This window comes from Haemaphysalis longicornis, unplaced genomic scaffold (assembly GCF_048455015.1).
Source record: "Haemaphysalis longicornis isolate Haplotype H1 unplaced genomic scaffold, Haemaphysalis longicornis Haplotype H1 scaffold_119, whole genome shotgun sequence".
Lineage (NCBI taxonomy): Eukaryota > Metazoa > Arthropoda > Arachnida > Ixodida > Ixodidae > Haemaphysalis > Haemaphysalis longicornis.
This window is the reverse complement of record NW_027526224.1, coordinates 347,749-369,319: the sequence shown is the minus strand read 5'-3', so window position 1 is coordinate 369,319 and position 21,571 is coordinate 347,749. Positions and strand designations below refer to the sequence as shown.

Sequence of the window (21,571 nt, the reverse complement as noted above, 5' to 3'; positions counted from 1 at the left end):
AGCCACAATACTTTCATTCACTCTCAGCAGGATGGGCTAATGATGATGAGAGCTTATCTCGGAGGCTTGCAGTCTATGCACAAATTCCAAGTGGCCCATCCCAAGCACTCTGCGGAGTTCAACTTGACACTAATGCTTGTATTCGCAACTGGTGAAGCGTGCTTAAGCGTCTACTGTCCAAGCCTTTGGGGTAGTGAACAGGAAGAGTTTCCAATTGTGAGGGGACGTTTCACATTATATTGCTTTTTAACTCCGCACTGTGTAAACTGTTTTGGAAAATTGCTCAAGTGAATTTACTTAGTGGTAAGGGGCATTATAAAATGTCCCATATTTCGTTCACAATGATGCAAGTCTCGTCAGAAGCCAGCTGCTAGAAAACACATTCACGGGTTGTGTGTTGTGTGCCCATTAGCTGTTTCTTTTTCTTCCACAAAACGGGCACTTAAACAATCCTTTAAGCCAACAGGCTCAAAAAATAGTTTATCAAGTACAACTTCAGGATAATGGTTGGTGTCAAGCGTGACATTGCCCACTCCCAAGAGTACTTCTTAATACCTTGTGCAAGAACTGGAGCCAAGGCCACGTGCGTGGATGTGAATGTCTGTCGGTGTTTGTGAAAGTTGCAGTACAGCTGGAAGGTGTATGGATCATGGGTGGCTTTAACAATAAAATGACTGCTGAACGTACTTTTGCTCTGGTATCAATGAGCAGCATGTAAGCATTGATAAGTGCTTCACTGTTGACGTTTTTGTTACACAAAAGCAGGCCATGTTAAGGCCCCCTGGCAAATATTCATGAAAAACACTGGACCAAAAAGCTGCCAACACATGGAAACCATGTTGATCACGGCACCTTTCCTAGTACTTCAGTATAGTTTATCAGCGCTGAGTTTTTTCCCCCCAACTAGTAAACTATCCCAGCGTTGCACCTTAAGCCAGAAATCAAACACTTGCTTGTCAATGACAAGTGATCTGCCAAACTTCCGTGTCTATGCAAAAAGTGAGTAGCTCTACTTTCTGTGCACTGTTTGCTGTGAAGCTCCGTTTCTAAACAAAATACCGGGGTTCTTCTGGAAGATGCACAGCATTAAAACCTCAACAAAAAAGGGATAAGCAAGCGATACTTTCTTGCACTACACTAGAGTCCTGCGGGAAAGCCAAACCAGCAAGTGATCTTTTTCTACAAAGCGCTGCAGAGGAGCCAAGAAAAAGATTCCTTTTTGCGGACACCAAAGCTACGCTGGAAAGCCAAAATGTGTGGTGTCTGTTACTGCAGATTAGCTGCAAGACGGGCATGTTCACGCAAAGATTTATGAACCAGGCTGGCGGGGTAACAAAATCATTAAATCAGGTTACAACAAAATGTGTTATGAAAAATGATATAATACTGTTTGCTATAAATAGCAATTAAAGGTATAAAATGGTTTTGACACCAATTAAATGGCCTGTTGGAAATCATTGGCAAAACGTAAAGAGCAACATTTCATACAGCTGCAATTGAGAAATAGCAAAGCGTGGTTGGGGCCTTAATTCAGCAGGCATGCTCCAGCTGAGAATGTATAATTGCAGAGCAAAACAATTATAAAGGCCTAGGGAAAAGGTGAGCTTAGTTGAGTTACCACCAAGGTATTTGGTAGAGAGAATAGTTACAAAAATAAAGAAGCAACATGGGAAGCTTTACTTTCCCTGATTTAAGTTTATCAGCACTGAGCTTCATGTTCTGCATGTCCCATTGAAGAATGTTACACCTGCATGCACTCGGCACATCACATTTTACGGTATAACCCAGTTTACTTCGAGCATAGGTAAATAAGAGAATATTGCATAAGCAGTTCATTTATACGTGAAATAGAAACAGCAGGGTTTTTAAAACGAAGCCCGTAAGTGTGCTGAATGAAAGGTACCAATGATGAGTTTATGTTGTCACTAATAACAAATTTCAACGACCTTGTCAGAAACAAACCCCTTCCATGGAGGGACTGTGTGTAATCATAAGATTTTTTTCATAAAAGGTTGTAAATGCCCTGTAAATGTATGTCAAAAGGTATTTTAACGCCCTAGTCGTGGCCTGTGAGTCATCGGCGCTTTTTCTGGTGTTTAGATGATCAAGGGCTGTTGTACGGGATCCACCTTCTCTTCTCACTTTGGTCACCATCTTTCTTAGTCACTGCATTCATGTGCTTGGTCAGGGAGCTAGCAAGCGAGGACGAAAGTCGGCACCAACTATCAGCCGAGTTCCTTCAGGCTGGGACAATTGCTGGAGAGGCTAAACAATGTTTTTAAAATCCCTAACTGAGAGCTTTCACTTTTTGTTTTGTTAAAGAACATTTAGGCAACCCTTCAAGAACTGTCAGAAATAACAAAAATGACTATTGTGCCCGTTAAATAGTTAATCTACGCACAGTGAACGATGGCATAAAATCTATCAATGCCAACCTACCCTTTGAACCTGCTTAATATTTAGCAAACTCACTCCATTCATTAGCTGTTTTACGGCACGGTGTGGGTGGGCTACTGGTTTCCACCTATGGAGCCTGTGGGCCGCGCTAGTTTCCAATCGTCCTGTCAAATGTTTTTGGAGACTAGCACTACCCTGCAGTGCATGAGCCATGGATTACTTGGGTTGGCCATGTGAAATTCTAGTGAATCGTTACAAGCCACCAAAGAAAGTGAGCATTTGTTTATCGACCACTGTTTTGTGGCCACGAAAAGTTTCGTTCATTAAAAAGACTAACAAATGACATCAATTTTATTGCAAACTTCAAACAACTGGTATTACAGAAAATGTGTAAAGCAGCTGGAGCTCCATAGCCACTTTCCAGCTATTTCTCCATGCCATCAGAGAATCTTGTTTGTGCGACTAACAGATACCGACCTATTCCACTGCAAAGAAACATAACTGGGCGATTGTAGTGGGGCCTCTAGTTCCGTTTGATCATATCACTTGAGTGTTTACGTACAGTTAACATACTGATGACTGTGTTTATAGTGCATGCACATATAGCATCAATGTAGTTTGAAATTTGGATCTTTTTCACCATTTCTTTTTCTTAAATTCGCCCCATGACAGCCTTGACGTTTGCCTATCAATTACATTTGCAGCATGCTCGCTGCTTATACCTGTTTACACAAACAATCCGTAGATGCTTTCACGTACCAGGCACATCTGAAGATTCTCTTTGACGTTGCTTATTGAGCCTGTGCAGAACCCATAGGTTTTCATATGCTGGAGTGCATGTATGTGTATTAGATATGATGGCCGGCCAAGTGTACACCCTTCCTATTACCGTCTGTACAGAGAGACTTATCTGACCCTATCGTCTGGGTGTCCTGAATTAACTTCCTTTGCATGAGGGACTCAGTCAAGTCTGGCCAACATAGCGTATACCACGGTACAGTGAGACGTGAAAGTTATACCAGTGCAGTAGCTATGAGATGAAGCGCCTAGCTAGTCTACCTTTTGAAGGTCGCAGGTCCTAAACTGTCGTAGAATCATGTATTCTACTACGAAATCTTTGGTTTCTACTAGGAAATCTTTTTAAGCGCTGAATATCACGCAATTATGATGCTTGTGGCGCATGCTCACAAGACTTTTCTGCTCATAAAACGAATCGTGGGTGTAAAACAAATTTTAAGCTACAATTTCGCCCACTAGAAAATAAGAACTTCCCGATTTTCGGAAGTTTTCCTTGCTAATATTTCAGAAGAGGAGATCTACTGTAGTGGTACGTACGCGGTACATGTGTGGGGACACCAAAGATTACCTTTCCTATTCTTGGCGCAATTGTCTGTAACTGTAACGCGCACACGTGCCTAGTAAAAAAACAGTTACCGCCAGTACCCTTCGTCCTCGGCACTGTACATTCCGATTATCTTTTGGCGCTGCTTTCATTTAGAGAACACACACCGCGATCTCAGGTAAGCATTCTGAACTTGCCGTGGTGCAAACTGTTGATAGCAGATGCCGCCGCGCCGACATGCGTCGGAAGGTTCACAGAATTACGCTCGGACGGTGTCTTTTCTTGTGTGGAACGTAGCTTGTTCGAACGGGGCCAGTCGGCTGTGCGATGTCGTTTCACGTACGCTGAAACTGTACGCAGGTACCATCGGCGTACACCAAGCATAACCAAGCGGTCACGGGTCAACATTACTCGAGAGCGGCTATTTTGCTGCGGTCTGGAAAGGCTGGCTGGGTCCCCACGCAATACATAATCGCAAGCAACTTTCTCACGTTTTCAGATAGTGCTTCTAACAATATGAACTTCGGTTTATCTACGTTGTCGCCGTCGGCCCGAGAAAATTGGAGCTTCGGCACGCTTTCGGATACACGACTACAGTGTACTAGAATAGGGGAAGTGGGTTCAGCCGCCGGCGCGCTCCATGCACAGGCGTGAAGCGGCGAGTGTGGACAGGTCCCGGATGTATGCGGCGGTGCTGCGGTAGCGTGGGCTGTAGGGTGCCTCGCTGCGCGCGCGCGCTCCCAAGGCGACGGGCGCGCATCAAGGCACCCTTATCCGCTGTTGAATCGGTGTTTTCGGCCAGGGCCGTAGCTAGAATTTTTTTTAAGTGGGGGGGGGGGGGGGCGAGGTTATGGCTTGGCTCAACCCCCCCTCAGAAAAAAAAAAAAAATTGGTCCTCCGATGGCATTTTTTTTTTCTTTGGGACGCTGAAAAGTGCAAGGAGGTGGCGAATGAGGACTTTTAACGTCGAAACAGAACGTCGGGATACAGCCCCGCTGTGGCCGAAGATTTCAATTCAGGGCTGGGGTACTGAAAGCGATAAATATTACGGCCACACGATCTAGACCGAATGTTCTGCAGATGTTTAAAATTTCGCTCCTGATTTAATTTATGAACTTGGGATATAATGCGCCGAAGCTAAACATTAGTTATGAGGCATGTTGTAGAGGCGGACTCGGGACGAAATAATCTAAACTACCTTGAAAATTATTAACCGATACCGCGCACACAGGGTTGTTCTCGCTGTTCGTCTCACCATAAAAACTGCTGTAATTAATACTACGTGCATTTTAGAGATGCAGTTGTTTGCAGGCATTACGTTTGCTAAAATGAGCCTTAAATTAATCATAAGTCTCTTCGGCAAGCATTACATTTGAACGTATATTTTACTTTCTTCTAACTTGACAAGTGTCACGTTCCGAAGCCCAATCGTTTGTGGCCGCCCGTGCCGTGCAGTCATGGGCGAACCAAGCAAAATATTTGCATAAAGCCCTGCTTAAGGGCTCTGTATATACAAGCCAAATGTAACTATAGCCATGTAATAAGGTTTAAACCACGCTCCGCTCAATTGTGGTTGGGATAATGAGTTATTATGGGTATTCCAGCGGCGTCGCAGTATACGGGGCCCGCCATAGCCTTAGATACAAAAAGTCCCAGGTGAAAGAGATTAACATCCTTACTACATGAGCCTGATCGAGGCATAAGAATCCAAGCATAAGGCTGTAATAGAAAGACGTCGATGACTAGAACTATTTGAAGCTTAAGGGCAACAGTTTCAGCTTTTTGCGGGAAGAAACACTCCAGGCTGCATGGTGATTGGAATTTGCACTGCGGGTTTTCACGGTGCTATATCTGCGTAGGAAGCGCAACCCGAAAATCAGACGCCTTTCCGAAATTTCTTCAACTGAATACGTTGCAGAGATTGTCCGCGGTTGGTCTACAACCACGGGTGAAGGTGACAGTGCTCCGGGAACGGCAGGGGCGGATTGGTTCAAAGGGTTCAAATGAACCGGGCCCCACGGGCCTGGAGCCTCCCCCCCCCTCCCCCCCTCCCCCCCGTGGGCTGGAAAAACTGGCAGACTTCATGGTTTAGTTCTAAAAAGTTTAAGCCTCCTTATGATGTCCCCTGATTGAAACAGAGCTTATTCATTTCAATTAATGAATGGTTTGAAAAGGCTGTTCGTCGCATAATGTGCATACTCCTGAAGTCAGCTTACAGTTCTTCAGTCTGGGGTAAGAACATTGCACTCGCACAAAACCACGCATCGCGTAGAGCGACGGAGCTGATCCAACTGATGGACACAGAGAACAGCCGGACTGGAATTTGCGCAGCTACGGTCGAACAGTTTCGGAACGCGCAATGCGAAGGCGCATAGACAGCAATTTGTTTTAAATCTCGTTTAATGCACTGAAAAACAAATAACCGGAAATAAGCTGACGCAGATGTTTCTATGCTATGTTATGCTTAGTGTAAACAACACCCGGCGAATGAAATATTTATATGCTACATGGAAATCTCCGATTATGGAAGGACTCCGAAGGGGTGATGGTGTGATTCTGATCGCTCCCGGCGTCGTCGTGCGTAAATGAAATATGATGGTTTATGAATTCGAGAGTGTCATTAAAAATATTTTTTTGCGAAAGTTCTGTATCGATCTCATTTTCTATAGGCGCCACCTTTTCTAAAAGATTTAGCTCCCCGTATCATGAAAACATTTTAATTGTTGTTAACTATTGTTTTCTCAGTTGGGAAAATACTATGGCTAACCTTCAAAGACTAAAAATTCTGCAGAAGACACTTCGTGCAATTTCTAACGTATACCATATGACGCTTCAACTGCCCCAGTATACATGCAACATAAAATTATTTCCGTAAACAAAATATCTGACTATAAGTTTGCGAACTTCTATAAAAAACAGTACAAAGGAATGACCGACCACCCCTTTCAGACTGCAGCTTTGCAGAAATATATGCAATGCTCAAATATATTTTGGTGAAGCGCCTACATAGTCCCTTCAATGATGAACTTCATGAAATGCCTTCTGCTGCCCTCCGAAAGCTAGTCTATATGTAAAACCTATGTATATGTATAGATCTGTATTTTGTATCTCGAAATGTCATGTTCAGTTGTATGTGTTAACTCCACTTTTCATAAAATGTACGGTTCTTTTACATACCATTTATATAGTTATGTTATTACCTTCCAATTCCATTATTATGCCATTACTTGTTTTCCTTTTGTGATTGTTTTATAATGCCACTGATGCGAGTTGTAGGGGTGGCGAGGCTTGTCAAGCAGTTGTCTGAACTGCTTTTTTCTTGCCACCCTCAGTTTTTTGTGACGCCTCTACAAAAAACTGGAATAACGTATGATTGAGTGATTGATTGAAAAATAAAAAAGTGTTTTGTCTTCCTCACTTGATTTGCATTCAATCATGCTCGAAGATATATTAATAATAATAGACCTCGCGTTTAAGAGCCTACATAATGGCGAACAAACGGTCATATAGTTCCAGCTCTTAAGACGATCAGCTCTTATTACATTTTCGATAAACGGTGAGGGGTCGCAGCGGTGAGCGTGGAACGATTTGCAACGTTGCTTCTTCTTGACTCGCCCTTCCTGGATGACTTGTAAAGACGCCGGCGAACCGAGGTTTTGGTGGCATCCACTCCCGCTTCCGCTTTCTCAACTTCGTATTATGTCGATCGCGAGGCAGTTTAGGTGATCAGTGCATCTTTCTCATTGTTTGTCTGTCTCGGTGTCCAGCCGCTTGCCGGCACGGTGCCTCATCGAGACGATTCCGCACAATCATTGAATCATCCCATTCGCACCGCCGTGCTGCTGCATGTTGTACGTGAATAGCTATCATGTTCAAGTCTTAGCACACGCGTATTGATAGGTATAAGTTATATGCGCAGCAGTGATATTTATAGCACGTTCGCTCAACTAGTTTCTCGCTGCCGCCTCTGCTTGAACGCCCGGCACCATACAGCGCATGCTTCGGTGGCGCCATCTCACGTCGTCGACATGAGGTGCGTCGGCCGGCGGCGCTCCCTGAACCCACTTCCCCTATTCTAGTACACTGTAACGCGACTCCATGTACGCGATACAGCAGCTGGCAGCAGCAGCAGCATCGCCGGCTGCTCCCGCAAGAACAAAAATTTTGTTTAGAAAAGTTTTAGCAGTTCAATAGTGCGTTATTTTGTACTGAAAATAAAAAAAAAATGTGTATTTTGGACTACACTACACAAATAAATGACAATTAGTAATGTTACGACGTCATTATGACGTCACGCGTGGCAGCAGCCGTTGCCAGGGGGGCGTGGCTGGTGCCACGCGCGTGGCAGAAGACGCTGCCATCTAAATAATTACAAGCACACCTCCCAACAAGAAAAAAGCGCCCCGAGGCAGCCGCTGTACAGGGAGATAAGGACGTAACGATGCGTCAGGCCTGCCATTCGAACCACGGGCGGAGAACATCGGGACACAAGACGTGAACACCCGGCTGCCGTCGTCGTTAACACAAAAAAAACGGCATGTGCAAATAACGTAAATACGACGTTTGTTTTGTGACGTCACAGGAAGTCACGTGATTACTTTAGCTTGACGTCACTTCTGCGTGGCAGCAGCCGTTACCAGGGGGGCGCAGCTCGTGCCACGCGCGTGGCAGGAGACTTAACCTAACCTAAAAGGCAAAGCTCTCAATTTGTCTAGTGTACCAAGGGCAGGGGAACATTTTGTACCCTTTTCATTTCTGTAGAAAACAAACTTTTCGAAATGCTGCCAAGTCAAGTACACAAGAAAATGAAAATAAAAAAACAGCAAACTTTCGACGTGAAAAAAAAAACATCTTGTCTCTCAATTTTCTTGAAACTTTCCCAAATTGTGCCTTAATGAATGAATATTCTAAAGTAGTAAAAATGTATTGCAATATTTCTGTTTAAATGTAGAAAAATTAAGTCATACTTATCCTTATAATCCAAACGTGAGCCTTTCCACACTGTCTGTGTGGCGGCGGAGGAAAAAAAAGGTATCATACTGGATCGGCACGCCTTTACAGGAGTATGATCGGGGCTTCAATTCTAGCCTGTAGATATCATTTCAAAATGTTTTCGACCTTTGTTGTTGGTTTGTTTCGTACTTTTTCTCAGAAAAGTACAAAGTAAACATTATGGAACTGTGCTTCAAGCACGCTTCCATACCGTTGCAACTTGAAGGAAGCCTACTTTTTGTATACCTGCTCACAATTTAGTAGTACCCAATGTGATGGCTCGATTCTAGAAATATTTGCAGAAGGTTGTAAGCAAACTACTAAAAAAGGGTACGAGGATGAAATTTCACAACAAAGAGCAGTGCTAACTGCGACAGTCCTGCGAGAGGCAACTACAGCTTGATACCCAGTGTTGTTATTCTGGGCTATAAACTGTAACGAACCGCCAAAACTAGGTCTTCACACTGTTCAAAATTAGAGGTGCGTAAGCACCAATTCGGTGATTATTTCTTACGATTGTCTTGTGGGCCGTCAAATTTTCAACTCATAAAGGTTTGTTCCTTACACCCAAGCGAGAAACAACACGTTTTTCAGCAGCTTAAGGACGGAACGGCTTCAGGAAAATTCAAACGATAGCGTGCGAAAGCCCGTACAATCAGGAACTTATAAGGCCAGAAAACTGCTTCGACTATTATGGGGCCGTCACTCGCGCGCTTGGTAAAACGTCAAAATGACCATGCTCAGATGCTTTGGCATCCGTGGACCTCTCGTGCCTGACCGATGATGGTCTTATCGCAATCCATGAGCTTCCAGTTATTACTGCCTGATCATCGTCGTCCTGTGCCCCTATCAGCTCCGTGGCTCCTGCTTGCATCCGCCTGAATCACCAGATGGCCAAGGCATCTGCAGTGGACGGCACCTACGGAAGCACTCGAGTTTCGCTGCCTTTCACCCTCGCCTCTGTGAGTGTTCCCATTTCGTTCTTACTGAACCAGGCAACGCCTGTCCTAGACAAGAAGCATTTGTTACCTCCGAAGAAACATGGCGCCTTTTCTTGGCAGAAGTTCAGTGCTGACTACTCGGATTCAAGTTCAAAGGAACTTCCGTTGTGTGAGAGAAATTGGTGGTGTCACCGCCATCAAGAAACTGCTACCCCCGGACACAGCCGCTACGGTGCATGAAGACATGCTTTGTCAGAACTGTTTACGCTGTTTTAAAGGGGGTACCCGAAGCATGCCAGGGGAATTTCACCTCGCAATTGACAACTTTCAGCCTGGAGAAGTTGTTGTCGCAAACATAAATGACTTTGTCGGCAGGCGCTTGGCGGTCTCGCCACTAAAGGAACCGAATGCTGTGCGGAAGCGCCTCGGGGCTTCTTATGTGGCGAGGAAGCAGGAGGAAATTCATGATGCCGTAGTCACTGAAATTCGGGCGGCGTATAATGTCCCAGGCACATCCACAATGCCGCACGGAAGCTGCAATGACTGTGACAGCTGGAAAGGCAACATGCGCCAGGCGTATGTCAAATGCGCCTCCTTTCAGGAGCGGTGCTGCTTGCTGACTTTGCTGCCACCCGCCATGACCGCAAAGGAAGTGCAAAGGGTAATCCCAGAGGCGACCAGGCGCATCATCAAGAAGGCAAAAAACCTCGCAGATTCTTGGTCTAGCATGTAGGCCTACAGTAGACACAGAGAGAGTGAACAAGACATCCGTACAGTGCTCTCCTACTACACCACTGATGAACTGGACTGCTCAAGGCAAAGCCCTGACAAAAAGGACGTGGTCCGCGCAAGGTCGACGGTGAGCAACAATGGACTTCTAAGCGCTTCATGACACGGTCCTTGCAAGAAGCTTGCCGTATATACAAGCTCGCCCACCCTACCTCTGGAGTTGGGACAACGAAGTTCATTTCGCTGCGTCCTAACTGGGTAAAGTGCGCTCCATATCGCCAGGTATGCGTGTGCACATATTGCGCCAACTTTCACCTGGCCCTAGTAGCCCTCCAAAATGCAAGTGGACGCTCGTTTTCAAGCGAAACCGTGCAGGATCTTTACACATGTCCGCATCTTACAGCCACGTGTTTTCTTGGAGATTGGGAACGCTGCCCGAAAGCAGAAAACTTGACCTTGGACAAGCTCCATGTTGACTTTGAAGAGGAGGTGGTCATGGCTTCCTGGGAATCTGGCGATCTTATTAAAAAAACGATGACCTCCCCTATATTCCTTGAAGAGCTCCAAAGGTTGACTGAAAAATGGGTGCCACACAACTTCAAGAGATGTGTGCAAGCCAGAGCAATACGTGATGTGAAGCGGAAATGCGAAAGGAGTGCGGTAGTGCTACACTTTGATTTTGCCGAGAACTGGACGATTGTGCTGCCCGATGATGTACAAGGTCACCACTGGTACAAGAGGCAAATAAGTGCATTCACTTGTGTTGTAACGTCGAGAAAGATGACGAGGAATTATGCCATCATCTGCGACGACCTTAGTTATGACTCTACGCTTGCTTGCTTGGCCCTTATCAAAATCAAGCAGCATCTCAAAGACAACGCACCATTATACGCTATGCTTACTTATGTAAGTGACGGTGCTGCCGCCAGTTTTAAAAACAAATACCAGTTCCACGAGATGCAGAGCAGTGAATGTAGGGACATGAAGTGGATTTTCACCGCAACTGGACATGGCAAAAATGCGTGCGACGACGTGGGTGGTCTTGTGAAGCACGAAGCTAAGGCACAGAATTTGCGTTCAGCGGCCGATGAAGCCATACAAAGTGCAAAGGAGTTCGTAAACACGCTTGCAGGAAAAGTGAAAAATGTCGTCATGATGCATATGGACGACAGCGAACTTGCCACATTCAGAGAGGTCAAGAAAGAGGAATGGAAAAATGTCAAGCCGGTACCCGGCATCCAGTCTTCTCACATGTGGAGGAGTGTGAAATCACATGAAGGAAATCGCACGTATACAGCACGCAACGCGGACTCAGAGTGGCAGCAACGATTCTGACCAGAGCTTGTGGACACTTTCAAGGACCTTTATAGGAGCAAGTGGCACTTTCCTTTTAACATTTATGGGTCGTATATGTGAAAGTAAAAATTTTTGCAGGGGTATAAAAGTTTGCCTTTCTTTCCCTTTCTGAGGACACAAATCAGGATTTTAAAAAGCGAATCATTCTATAATTCTCAGCAGCCTGAATGGCGGATAATTGAAAAAGCTTGTCTTTCAAATTAGAGCTTAACACGCAAAATGAAAATACATCCTGACCACGTTGACTGCCTGCCCCACGTAAGTACCTGCAGCGTGGCTACTTGTTTGCAATAGGGCTAACTTTATATTCGTAATTAAGCAAGCTCAGAAATGTATAATATGGGTTTCGGACATGAAATTTATGAAAAAATAGATCATTTTTATTGCCGTATAAAATTGAACATATAGGAACTGTTGAGTCAGCACGAGTACTAAGAAGTTTTATGAATACCGCAATTAACAAGTTGAATTACGGCTAAATATTACTACACAGACCAGTTTTCTTTGTCATTCACATAATATTTTTTAAAGCTCTAAGAGCAGTCCTAATTATTTGCTTGTGTTCGTTGCGTGGTGCTATTCTCCTATCGATCGGACAAAAACTTGTGTCGGATATGACTTCATTTTCCTAAGTCACAACAAAAATATTACAATACATTGTTACTGCTTCAGAATATTCATTCATTGAGGCACAATTTGAGGAGATTTTAAGGAAATTGAGAGACATGGCTTTTTTTTAAATAGCGTCGAAAGTTGGCTCTTTTTCAGAGATTTTCATTTTTCTGTGTACTTGACTTGGTAGCATTTCGAAGTTTGTTTTCTACAGAAATGAAAAGGGTACAAAATGTTCACCTGCCCTTGGTAAGCTACTAGACAAAAAAAAAAAAAAGAGAGAGAACTTCGATTGTAAGCCAATGTGTAAATTAAATTTTTTTCAAAAGTGCCATTTTTGAACGACATTGCTTTTCCGACTAATTTTGGGATGATATTGCCGTGAACTAGGCATTGGGTTTGTTTGTTTATGTTTTGGTTTTAGTGCTCGGCCGCGCCCGGCTGCGTTAACTGTGTCCCAAGCGAAGCGCGTGTTCCATTCTTTATTTTTATGCCGGGCAGGTTATCTCATTCTGATACGGAGAGCGTTTCGCCCTAGCGTCACTAGCCTCGAATAATCTTCTTTGATCTACAATGTTCTAGATGTAAATCGACGGTTCTAGAAACAGTCACGCCGAAAGATAAAAGCCTGCAAAGCAGACGCCGCGGCATTTTCGAATCGCCGATGCTTGCTAATGCACGTCACTTTGTTGACTGCTGCTTCGCCACCTGTGCACTTTTTCAGTAGTCAGGGGAGCGCAAGTTCGCTCCAATAAACTTGTTTTTCCTTGAAGACGACTGTGTCATCCTTGACTTCATGACAATATTTTCTGAAGATATGCGAGTACGAACAAGTCAAGCTTGCTGAATTCAACAGAAAAGTTTGCAAATATTTGGTGTAGCTAGAGAATATGAAGACTCAGAAAACTTCCCTTCTTGTTTTACGGGCCACCAAAGTTGCCACGCGGGGCACACTGCGAAGTAGCCTTGCCCAGTTGCGTCCTAAGATTTTTTTTTAGTTCGCCAAGTATGGTGTTTCTCGCTGAGATTGTGTGAGATCCTCGGTGAGGACACAATATTCTATGCACGCCAAAAGTTTCGTTCGAAACAGAAAATGGTCATGACACCACTTTGGCTGTCTTTACCTGAACACACCCCTGAGCAACTTTCTGACAGCTAATTGGTGCGTGGATTAAATTGGTTGGCACTTCGATTAAATTCGCTGGCGCCTGGTTTAATTGTATGGCGTATTTGACTAAATTGAGTGGGAAAACCTGCAGTAGTTTGGGTGAAATGCTTCAAGCACATTGCCCAAATGACTAGTGATGGCTCGTCACACGTAAACTGGGGTTGAGAGCTAACACTTGCCCCAGCTAAACAGCAGAAAAACTGCCCCTAAGCTCTGCTGAAGTCTGGGTTCGCAACTTGCACCTAGTCTCTTCTCAGTTCAACAGCAGAGCTCTGGTTTTTTTAAGTGCAGAGCACTTTAGGGGCCTGCCTTGTTGTCGCGGCGTAACCCAAAGGCTTCGAAAGCCAAGCGGCTTATATAGTCATAAGCGTTCAAAACTCGTGAAACGCTGGCGCTTGTCATACATCTCCCCGTTGTTTAGCGCAAAGAAAACTGCAGGTACATTTGAGGCAAAATATACGTACTTAAACGGCAGCGCCCGCATTCATTTAGTTAGGAACACTCGTTCGGTTGGTTTTTACGATAGTAAGCGAGAAAAAGTGGCAGTGCAACGCTGGCACGTGCGGGGAGAAAAGCAAGCACAAAACGAGCAGAACTCCCGCTGGTGCAGTTTCAGGCAGGGGGCGCGCGAGCACTGCGAGGGAAGGAAATTTGATTTACATTGGGTGGTAGCAGCGAGCAGATAATGGCGCTACAGCCCATTATGGCAAATCACTGCTCTGCAGTTCTGACAGCTTTCACATTGAGTGGAACGGCTTTGATTTTTTTTCTAAAACATTTTGCAGGTAATCACGGCGTGTGCCATACCTACAGCAAGACGTATCATGACTCGTGCGGAGGAAGAGATATGATCGGTCACTTTGTGTTCAACACTGACCGCACTTACTAGCTGTGGTACTTGGGGCCTCTACTCTGGCTGTGAGCCTCCTGTACAACCCAGACTGCTCAACGGTGAAGATGCTGCCCCCCTGAGGATATCTGTGTCTTCCACAATCATCGCCTTGGCGATCAGCTCCAGCAAGGTGTGGCAATGTTTTCATGTCTCACACTACCTGGTTTATTTCACCACATTTTATGAGTGTGCCATGTTTGCTGGCTAAAATACTGCTGCAAACAAGGTAACAACAGCGTAAAGAGTTGTCATATCATCTAGTGTCTCGTACCGTTAATTTTAGCGGTACTTGTGAGATCACACAAAATGTACAGGTGGGCTAACAGAGCTGGCATGACTTATGAGATTGCAGGTTGAAACACCAGACCGACAAGTCTGGTTCCAAGAAGCAGCACGACGGAAAGAAGGCAGCCAATGAACTACAAGGCTGACCGTGCTGAGTGTCAATAGAACGCAGGCAACGGGACCCAAGTGGTGACTAATGTCACTCTGCTGCACCGTGTGGCTAAAAATGATATGGAAATCGTGATGTGAGCTCTTGGTACGACATTCCAGTGCTTATGGGTGACCTGGCTCTGACAATTGCAACTTTTTACAGAAAAGGCCGCGGAAGACAGCAGTAGGTTTCCTTGAACACGTCCGAAATCCACGGCTTCGATTGACAACTCAACTTCGATTGACACGGCTTAACGCAGTTTAACACGCTGACGCGGCTTGACGCGGTTTAACACGCTGACGCAACCCAGGCGATGAGGCGGACCGTAGTGGAGGGCTCCGGATTAATTTTGACCACCTGGGGATTTTTAATGTGTGCCAAAATCTCGTACACACGGGTGTTCTCGCTTTTCACCTCAATCAGACAAGTGGCTGCCACGGCCGGGAATCGAACCCGCGACCTCGTGCTCAGCAGCGCAACGCCTTAGCCACTGAGCTACTGCGGCAAGTAATGTGCAAGTTCATACCGATGCACAATAAACATTGAACTGCTCCTGTGAAGGCACATTTCACTTTCGTGTTTTACCAGTTCCTAAGGATGAGGGAACAACCACTTTTTTTTTTTTGCTTCCCCCCCTGTGGTGCACTTGGCGAAAGTGAAGCTATCACTGTAGTTATTTCTGGCTGCACACTTTTACAAATTGCCTCACTAGCAACTTCATGTTTGCGCATGTGCCCTTTGAGTTGTTAAAAGGAGCACTGACACGAAAATTTTATGTTAAATTTTATTGCTTTTATCGATGCTTAATGGCCTGGCGAACCTGAAACAGCACTTCAAATACTTCAGCGCGCAATAGTTAATTACATTGAACGGCCTGAAAATCGTTTGTTTCAAATTCCCGCGCTTTCATCCCGAACGGCGCATATGACAGACTCCCGGCCTGACCTCACCGCTTTGTGCTGACATCACCAGGGGTGAGACAGCTGCGCATATTGCGCAGTTTTGATACAAATTTGTTTTCCTGCGCCAAGCTGCTCCAAAAGCTTGAAAATTGCAAAAATTGCGCCAAACTGCTCCAAAACAGTCTGACAGCCAATGATTTTAATGCTCCCGTCAGTCTCAGTGGGAAAAAATGCTTACTGACGGCATAATTTTCCAGCACCCCCAAGGTGATTTTGTTTGTAAAGGTTTAGTTGATGGATCATTCAATAAAAGACCCGCATAAAACTTGCCTCCGAGATAGTTTTTTTCGAAAGTCATGTCAGGTTGCACATGTTGCATTCTGTGAGTTTTAAAGTTTCCCTATCGAAAACCATTCCAAAGTCCTGTAGAAAAAATGCTTATGTGTACTGAGGCGACAAACTACTTGTGCGAGTTGACGAAAAAACGACAATTTTCGGAGCCCCCTATCTCCGGAACGAACCAGCGGGCGCCGCCATCTTGGTGTGGTGTAGATTGGAAAACATATGGGAAAACATGGCCATTTCGGACTCTTTGCGGTGCAATAAAACGCTGAATTATTGCTGCCTCTGACAGCAAGCTTGCGAGCGGCGGGAATTGGACGATAGACACTGCAGAAGTTGCGGCGTGGGCTACATCGCAGCAAAATATTCAAGAAGTGTCTGAGGACGGTCTATTATTGCACGTTAGTAATAATGGTTCATCTATCTGAAGTGAAATTTGGAGCCAAGGGGGAGGTGGGTCAACATACGAACGTCACTCAAATTACGATCGTTGTGAACTTGTACCTTGAGAATTAAAATAGGGGGGGGGGGGGTTGCGACGACTGTCACCTCGCTTTGCGCAACTTTTGCCGTTGCTCTACACTTTTGCATAAAGCCCAGTCTGGGATTGCAAGAGTAATAATTTAGGCATTCACGTGATAATAAAAATGCCTTGGAGCTGCTTAGTTTTTCAATTCGATATTCTCAACGGCGCTCCACGCTATCTATGCATACAGCCTAGAAATTTAAAAGTGGTTTGTATAAATGTAGTGCAGTTCGTACCTTGTGATACTCTGATAGAAAAAACTTTTTTGATAGCTGTTTCAGTGTTATGTACGCTCAAAACCGATTTAATAGGTGCAGTTCCCTCCTCCCTCCCCCCTGATTTGCCAAAAATTTGTTTTTTTTAGGCTCCTAAGGTGATATAATAAATGTCGTTCTTCTGCTCCAAATCAAGGTTCTCCTGCTCCAAAATCTAGATTTTTCTGCTCCAGAAACTGCTCCCAAATCTGGTTAAGCTGTCTCACCCCTGCATCACCAGCGCCCGCTTGAGAGGGTGTTGCGCCCGCTCGCCGCTCGTGGGGCTGCGCTCGTAAAGTGACGTCACGAGTTTTTTACGAGCGCTGTCGCGTCACTTCTTTTTCCTCTCCTGGAGTGATGTCACACTGATGTCCATTCGCTGAGTGCCGCTCCGCGCGCTGCTCCGTCGGCGCGATAAATGAGATCCAATTAAACTATGTTCTTCACGTCGCAGGCCGATCATATTTCACCCAGGGTATTCTGTTGAGTGAAGGAAGCGAACTGTGCAATAATATTAACGCCGAAAATTGGTGTCAGTGCTCCTTTAAGCATTTTAGCTTGAAGTAATTGTAATTCCATGCAGGGTACCATAGCTGTCACTGCACGGAAATTTATCGAGCTGTTGTTGGACTGTGGAGATAATCCAGCTCAAGCATGATATGAGTGTGTGCACATCACGAGTAGGCTGTCCAAATCCCAACTTCTTGAAAGATTGAGCATCATCGTTGGCTGAGTAAATCACTGAACTTGTTATCCATTCAGTAGCAGAGCACAAACATATCGTTGTCACTGCTGTTGCAGCAACGGTCGGATCTATTTGTGTTAGATCCACTCTTATACCCATGCCACACGTACACGAAAAGTGACATTAGGTGTTTAAGGCCTTAAGGTACCGAATGACATTATTTGGGCGGGCCGTACTACACACGAAAACGTAAAGGCATTAAGTGTGTTAGGCATGATGGTGATAATGATCAAAAACAGAAATTCACTCACATTTTATAAGTTTCTAACATAAAGAAAACTGTCTTACAAGGGTTTAAAATGTTTTCAAAGAAAACGTAATGAGAAAAAGGGTTTTCTAAAAAATGGTGTGAGCCGTTTCTAAAAGCGGCTTCAGCAGCTGCCGTTGTCTGCCAGAGGTAGCCAAATCCGAAAAATTCAAAACAGATGATACCAGGTTTTGCCTTTTGCCACTGTTTTAATGAACTTCGTCTTCTTCGGAACGTCACCACCGAGAGCACAAAAAATCTTCATATTCGAAGTTCAGCTACGTTTCCGTGTCAACACTCTGGTGCTGAGAGTTTCATGCTTAAAGCGCTGACGGGCAATACACAAGAAGAAGACAAAGTCTGTCTGCGCTTTAAACATGAATCAGATACAACTAGCTCAACTTTGCATTCTACTGAGAGTTTCGTTAGTTTCATTTGGTGCTCGTCGCGTTTGAGAGTAGGCAGATCTGATGGCGAAGGAGAGTTGTGCGTACCTGCTTAAGCCAAAAATTACACTACAGTTGAACCTCGTTATAAGAGACATGGATGTAAGAGACAAATGGGTATAAGAGACACTATTCACCCACATGGTTGGCTGCCCTATCTTTCCCACTAAATTGACCTCTTTTATAACAGACATCAGATGTAGAAGACAGTTGGTTATAAGCGACAAGTCATCCTTGAACTTTATCAATAATCTTGCTTGTAACAGACATTTTAATTTCAGATGCAGTGCCACCAGTCACTAATTGCAGTTGCTTCCATTGTGGAAACACAGGTGAACGACAGACGCCTGCAGTAGCTATTTATTATAACTTCAGCAAACACACAGTGGTTCAGTCAGCTATGAAATGATGATGAGAAGCCCTGCCAATGGAAATGCAACTCACAGAAGTGGTTGAAGCTTACTGCCATCCATTGGAGCGCGACCGCACATGCGGGCTCTCCCACTCGCGTAGCTCCCAATCAAGAGGCATCGCAGATGTTGAGTCCTGCAAGCGTAATGAATAGCCTGAGCACACAGCGGAAGAAGCTGTGGGCTCTGGCTACTCATCAGGCTTGTGAACTCAACATCTACGATTCATCTTCCACAAACAGTGAAAGGAAAAAAAGCTGTTTGTTACTATATACGAAACCATTTATGCCGAAGATTAAGCGGCGTTTTATAAACAAGTTACGAGAGAAAAGCACGTACGTGCACTGCGCGAAAAAATCGCGTTCATGCGCTGTAAACGTATATGCGAGACATATGTTGGGTGCAGAACTGACCCCTGGGCCAGTCAGTTCATAGTCCGTTCAAAGAGCACAAAAACGACAGGGCCCGTATCCCATAAGCCAACTTTTTCCAAACTTCTTCGCACTGTTTGAATTGACGCTTCTACCTGCCTGGCATGCGGAGGGAATATCTGTCGGGTTATGAACTAAGGCTACTTCAAATAAAATTAGTGACAGCAACTTTAAATAAAACAATTATGAGGTATATCAACAATGTCGTGACGATGACTAATTCCAAAATACAGAAACAGCTTCAAAACTTGCCAGCTTGAGGCTAGCGAATTGTAAATATCAACAGAACAGGCGCAAAAGGAAACAGAGCTGGCAATGTTAGCCATCTAGCCCAATTCCCAACCCTCTCACCAACTCCCAAACGTAAGTGCGGGAAAAACACTGCGGTGTGGACTTGCATCGATGAAAGCATGTGGAATTGGTTGGAAAAAACAGTGTAAATACTGTCATGAAGGAAACAAAGATTCAGAACTGTTTCATAAATTCTGGGGCCAAACATAAATTAGAATGAATCATTTGCAACATGCTGTAGCGTTCTTTTGAGCTTATTTTAGTCATACGGTGCCCACATTAAACTAGCAGTTGACCAGTAAGTGAAAACATGGTTCCCTGCTGAAAACATGGTTCCCTGCTTATAAGAGACATCTCGTATAAGAGACAGAAACTGCTCCTTGGTACGTGTCTGTCTCTTATAAAGGGGTTCAACTGTAAGCGAATGGCATTGGACTTTTGCATGTGGCAGTGAATTAATGGCATTAAAACTTAAAGCATTAAGCACTTAATGTCATTTTTCATGTACGTGTGGCATGGGTATAGCTCTTTCGTGTGCCCACAATGCTGTTTTTCTTGTTCCCAATAGGGTATCAGGCATTGTTTGGCATTGTTGCCTCCGACAGACAACCACAATTCTTTTCATTCTTTTTGCTGCACCACTGCAGGTAAAGGATTGAGAATGTCCACACCGTGACAACACTGAAAACGATGTCCTAGGACCAAGGACAAAAACTGGCCTCGGTGATCATCACCAAGCACGCTTCAATGTGCTGCCATTGCGATGGCCTGATCAGGCAACTTCAACAATCCTCAGCCATCGACTGTGGTCAACAGTGAATGAAGACAGCCCAGGTGCTGAGGATACTTTCCAAAGTTTAAGAGCTAATGGCCAAACACCTTGACCCCCACTCTACAGACAGCCAGCCACAAGCTGGATTGCATGCAACAGCTGTTCTGCAAGCCAACACCTGCCTCTATATCAGCTAGCCAGTGCATCAACAAGTTCCAAATGCAGTGCTGTTCGTTCCCATCAAAGTGCCCATCAAACTGTTCGTCCCTATGAAGTCACCTTGTTATCACTGCCTAATCATCAAGGGATGCTTTTGTAGGGTGCAACAGTCAACAGTTGGGAGTGCTTACTGTAGGATGCTGGTAAAATATGTCGCTTTCTTTCACAGTAAAGGGAAATATACCTGCTTTTGCGGAATATGCTCACTGAATCAAACTTTGCCTGTCCAGGCGCTTTCCTTGCACTTTGTCATGCATGTACATTAAAGGGATATGGACCCATGGTTCGTTGCATAGTGGCATGTTTGACAAAGGAAGTGAAAAAAACAAGATTTGACAGAATTTCTTCACTAACCTCATTTTGTCATTTAAGCCGGGCTTAGCGAGTGCAAGTGAACAGTATCCCACACTTAGGCTGCCCTCTTCTCCCGAGTTCATCAACAGCTTCAAAGCTACTGTAGCGCTTTGCTATTTACCTCAATGGGCTTACTGTTTTCTGCATTTAAATCATTCTAAACCACCAATTGTTAAGTCAGGTTTGGAGGTTATTCCTGATAACTTCCCAATATGTGAATGGCAACCTCGACAGCGCAACTGGTTCGCGCACACCCAGCATCACTCTTCCAAATAAAAATATTGGCCTGTAAATTGTGGCTCTGCATAAAATGGTAGTTAACGATTTTCAAGGCTTGCCCCCGGTGGTGACCGTGGTGTCGTGAAGACTGTGCAGACTTTACACCCAGCAACAAAATCTTCACTCTGGTGGACCTCCTGCTCGAGGCATGCTGCTAGAGGCATTCCTTGGGCTGCAATGCAACCTTCTGTAGTGGAGCCCATGCCGTGCTATTTTAAAGAGCCTGCAAAACCCAACTTTTTAAAAAGGAAACGTCAGTCTCGGCTGGTTATAGTTGGCCAAAAAAGGTCCGGCATATTCAGCAAGGCGTGTTTGACTGATGGGTACATCAAAAGGAGAAAAAAAAACTCAGGTAGACTTGACCTGGAAACAATGGAACGAAATGACAACCCATGAGCCAACAGGACAGCAGAATGGCTTCCAAGAAACGGGACAAGGTAGAAGTAGTAGATTGGGTAGTTAACTTGACAGAGGAACGAAATAAGAAA

At 44.7% G+C, this 21,571-nt stretch overlaps 1 protein-coding gene and 1 long non-coding RNA gene across 4 annotated transcripts in view; both read left to right on the top strand.

The window, feature by feature from the left end:
• LOC144161509 (uncharacterized) overlaps positions 1-21,101 on the top strand; it is a 49,108-nt gene extending 28,007 nt beyond the window's left edge. The window contains exons 1-3 of one of the 3 annotated variants that reach the window (XR_013320494.1): positions 9,582-9,693; positions 14,323-14,559; positions 20,107-21,098. This is a non-coding gene — a long non-coding RNA (uncharacterized LOC144161509). Of the gene's footprint in view, positions 1-9,581; positions 9,694-14,322; positions 14,560-20,106 lie in introns of those variants that run through there. The other 2 variants (XR_013320493.1, XR_013320492.1) reach the window with 2 other exon arrangements.
• LOC144161512 (uncharacterized) lies at positions 9,622-12,324 on the top strand. Its single transcript, XM_077692174.1, has 2 exons — positions 9,622-9,693; positions 10,684-12,324. The coding sequence occupies exons 1-2, from the start codon at positions 9,622-9,624 to the stop codon at positions 11,734-11,736; spliced, it is 1,125 nt and encodes a 374-aa protein (XP_077548300.1). The 3' UTR covers positions 11,737-12,324.
• Positions 21,102-21,571: the final 470 nt, after the last annotated feature.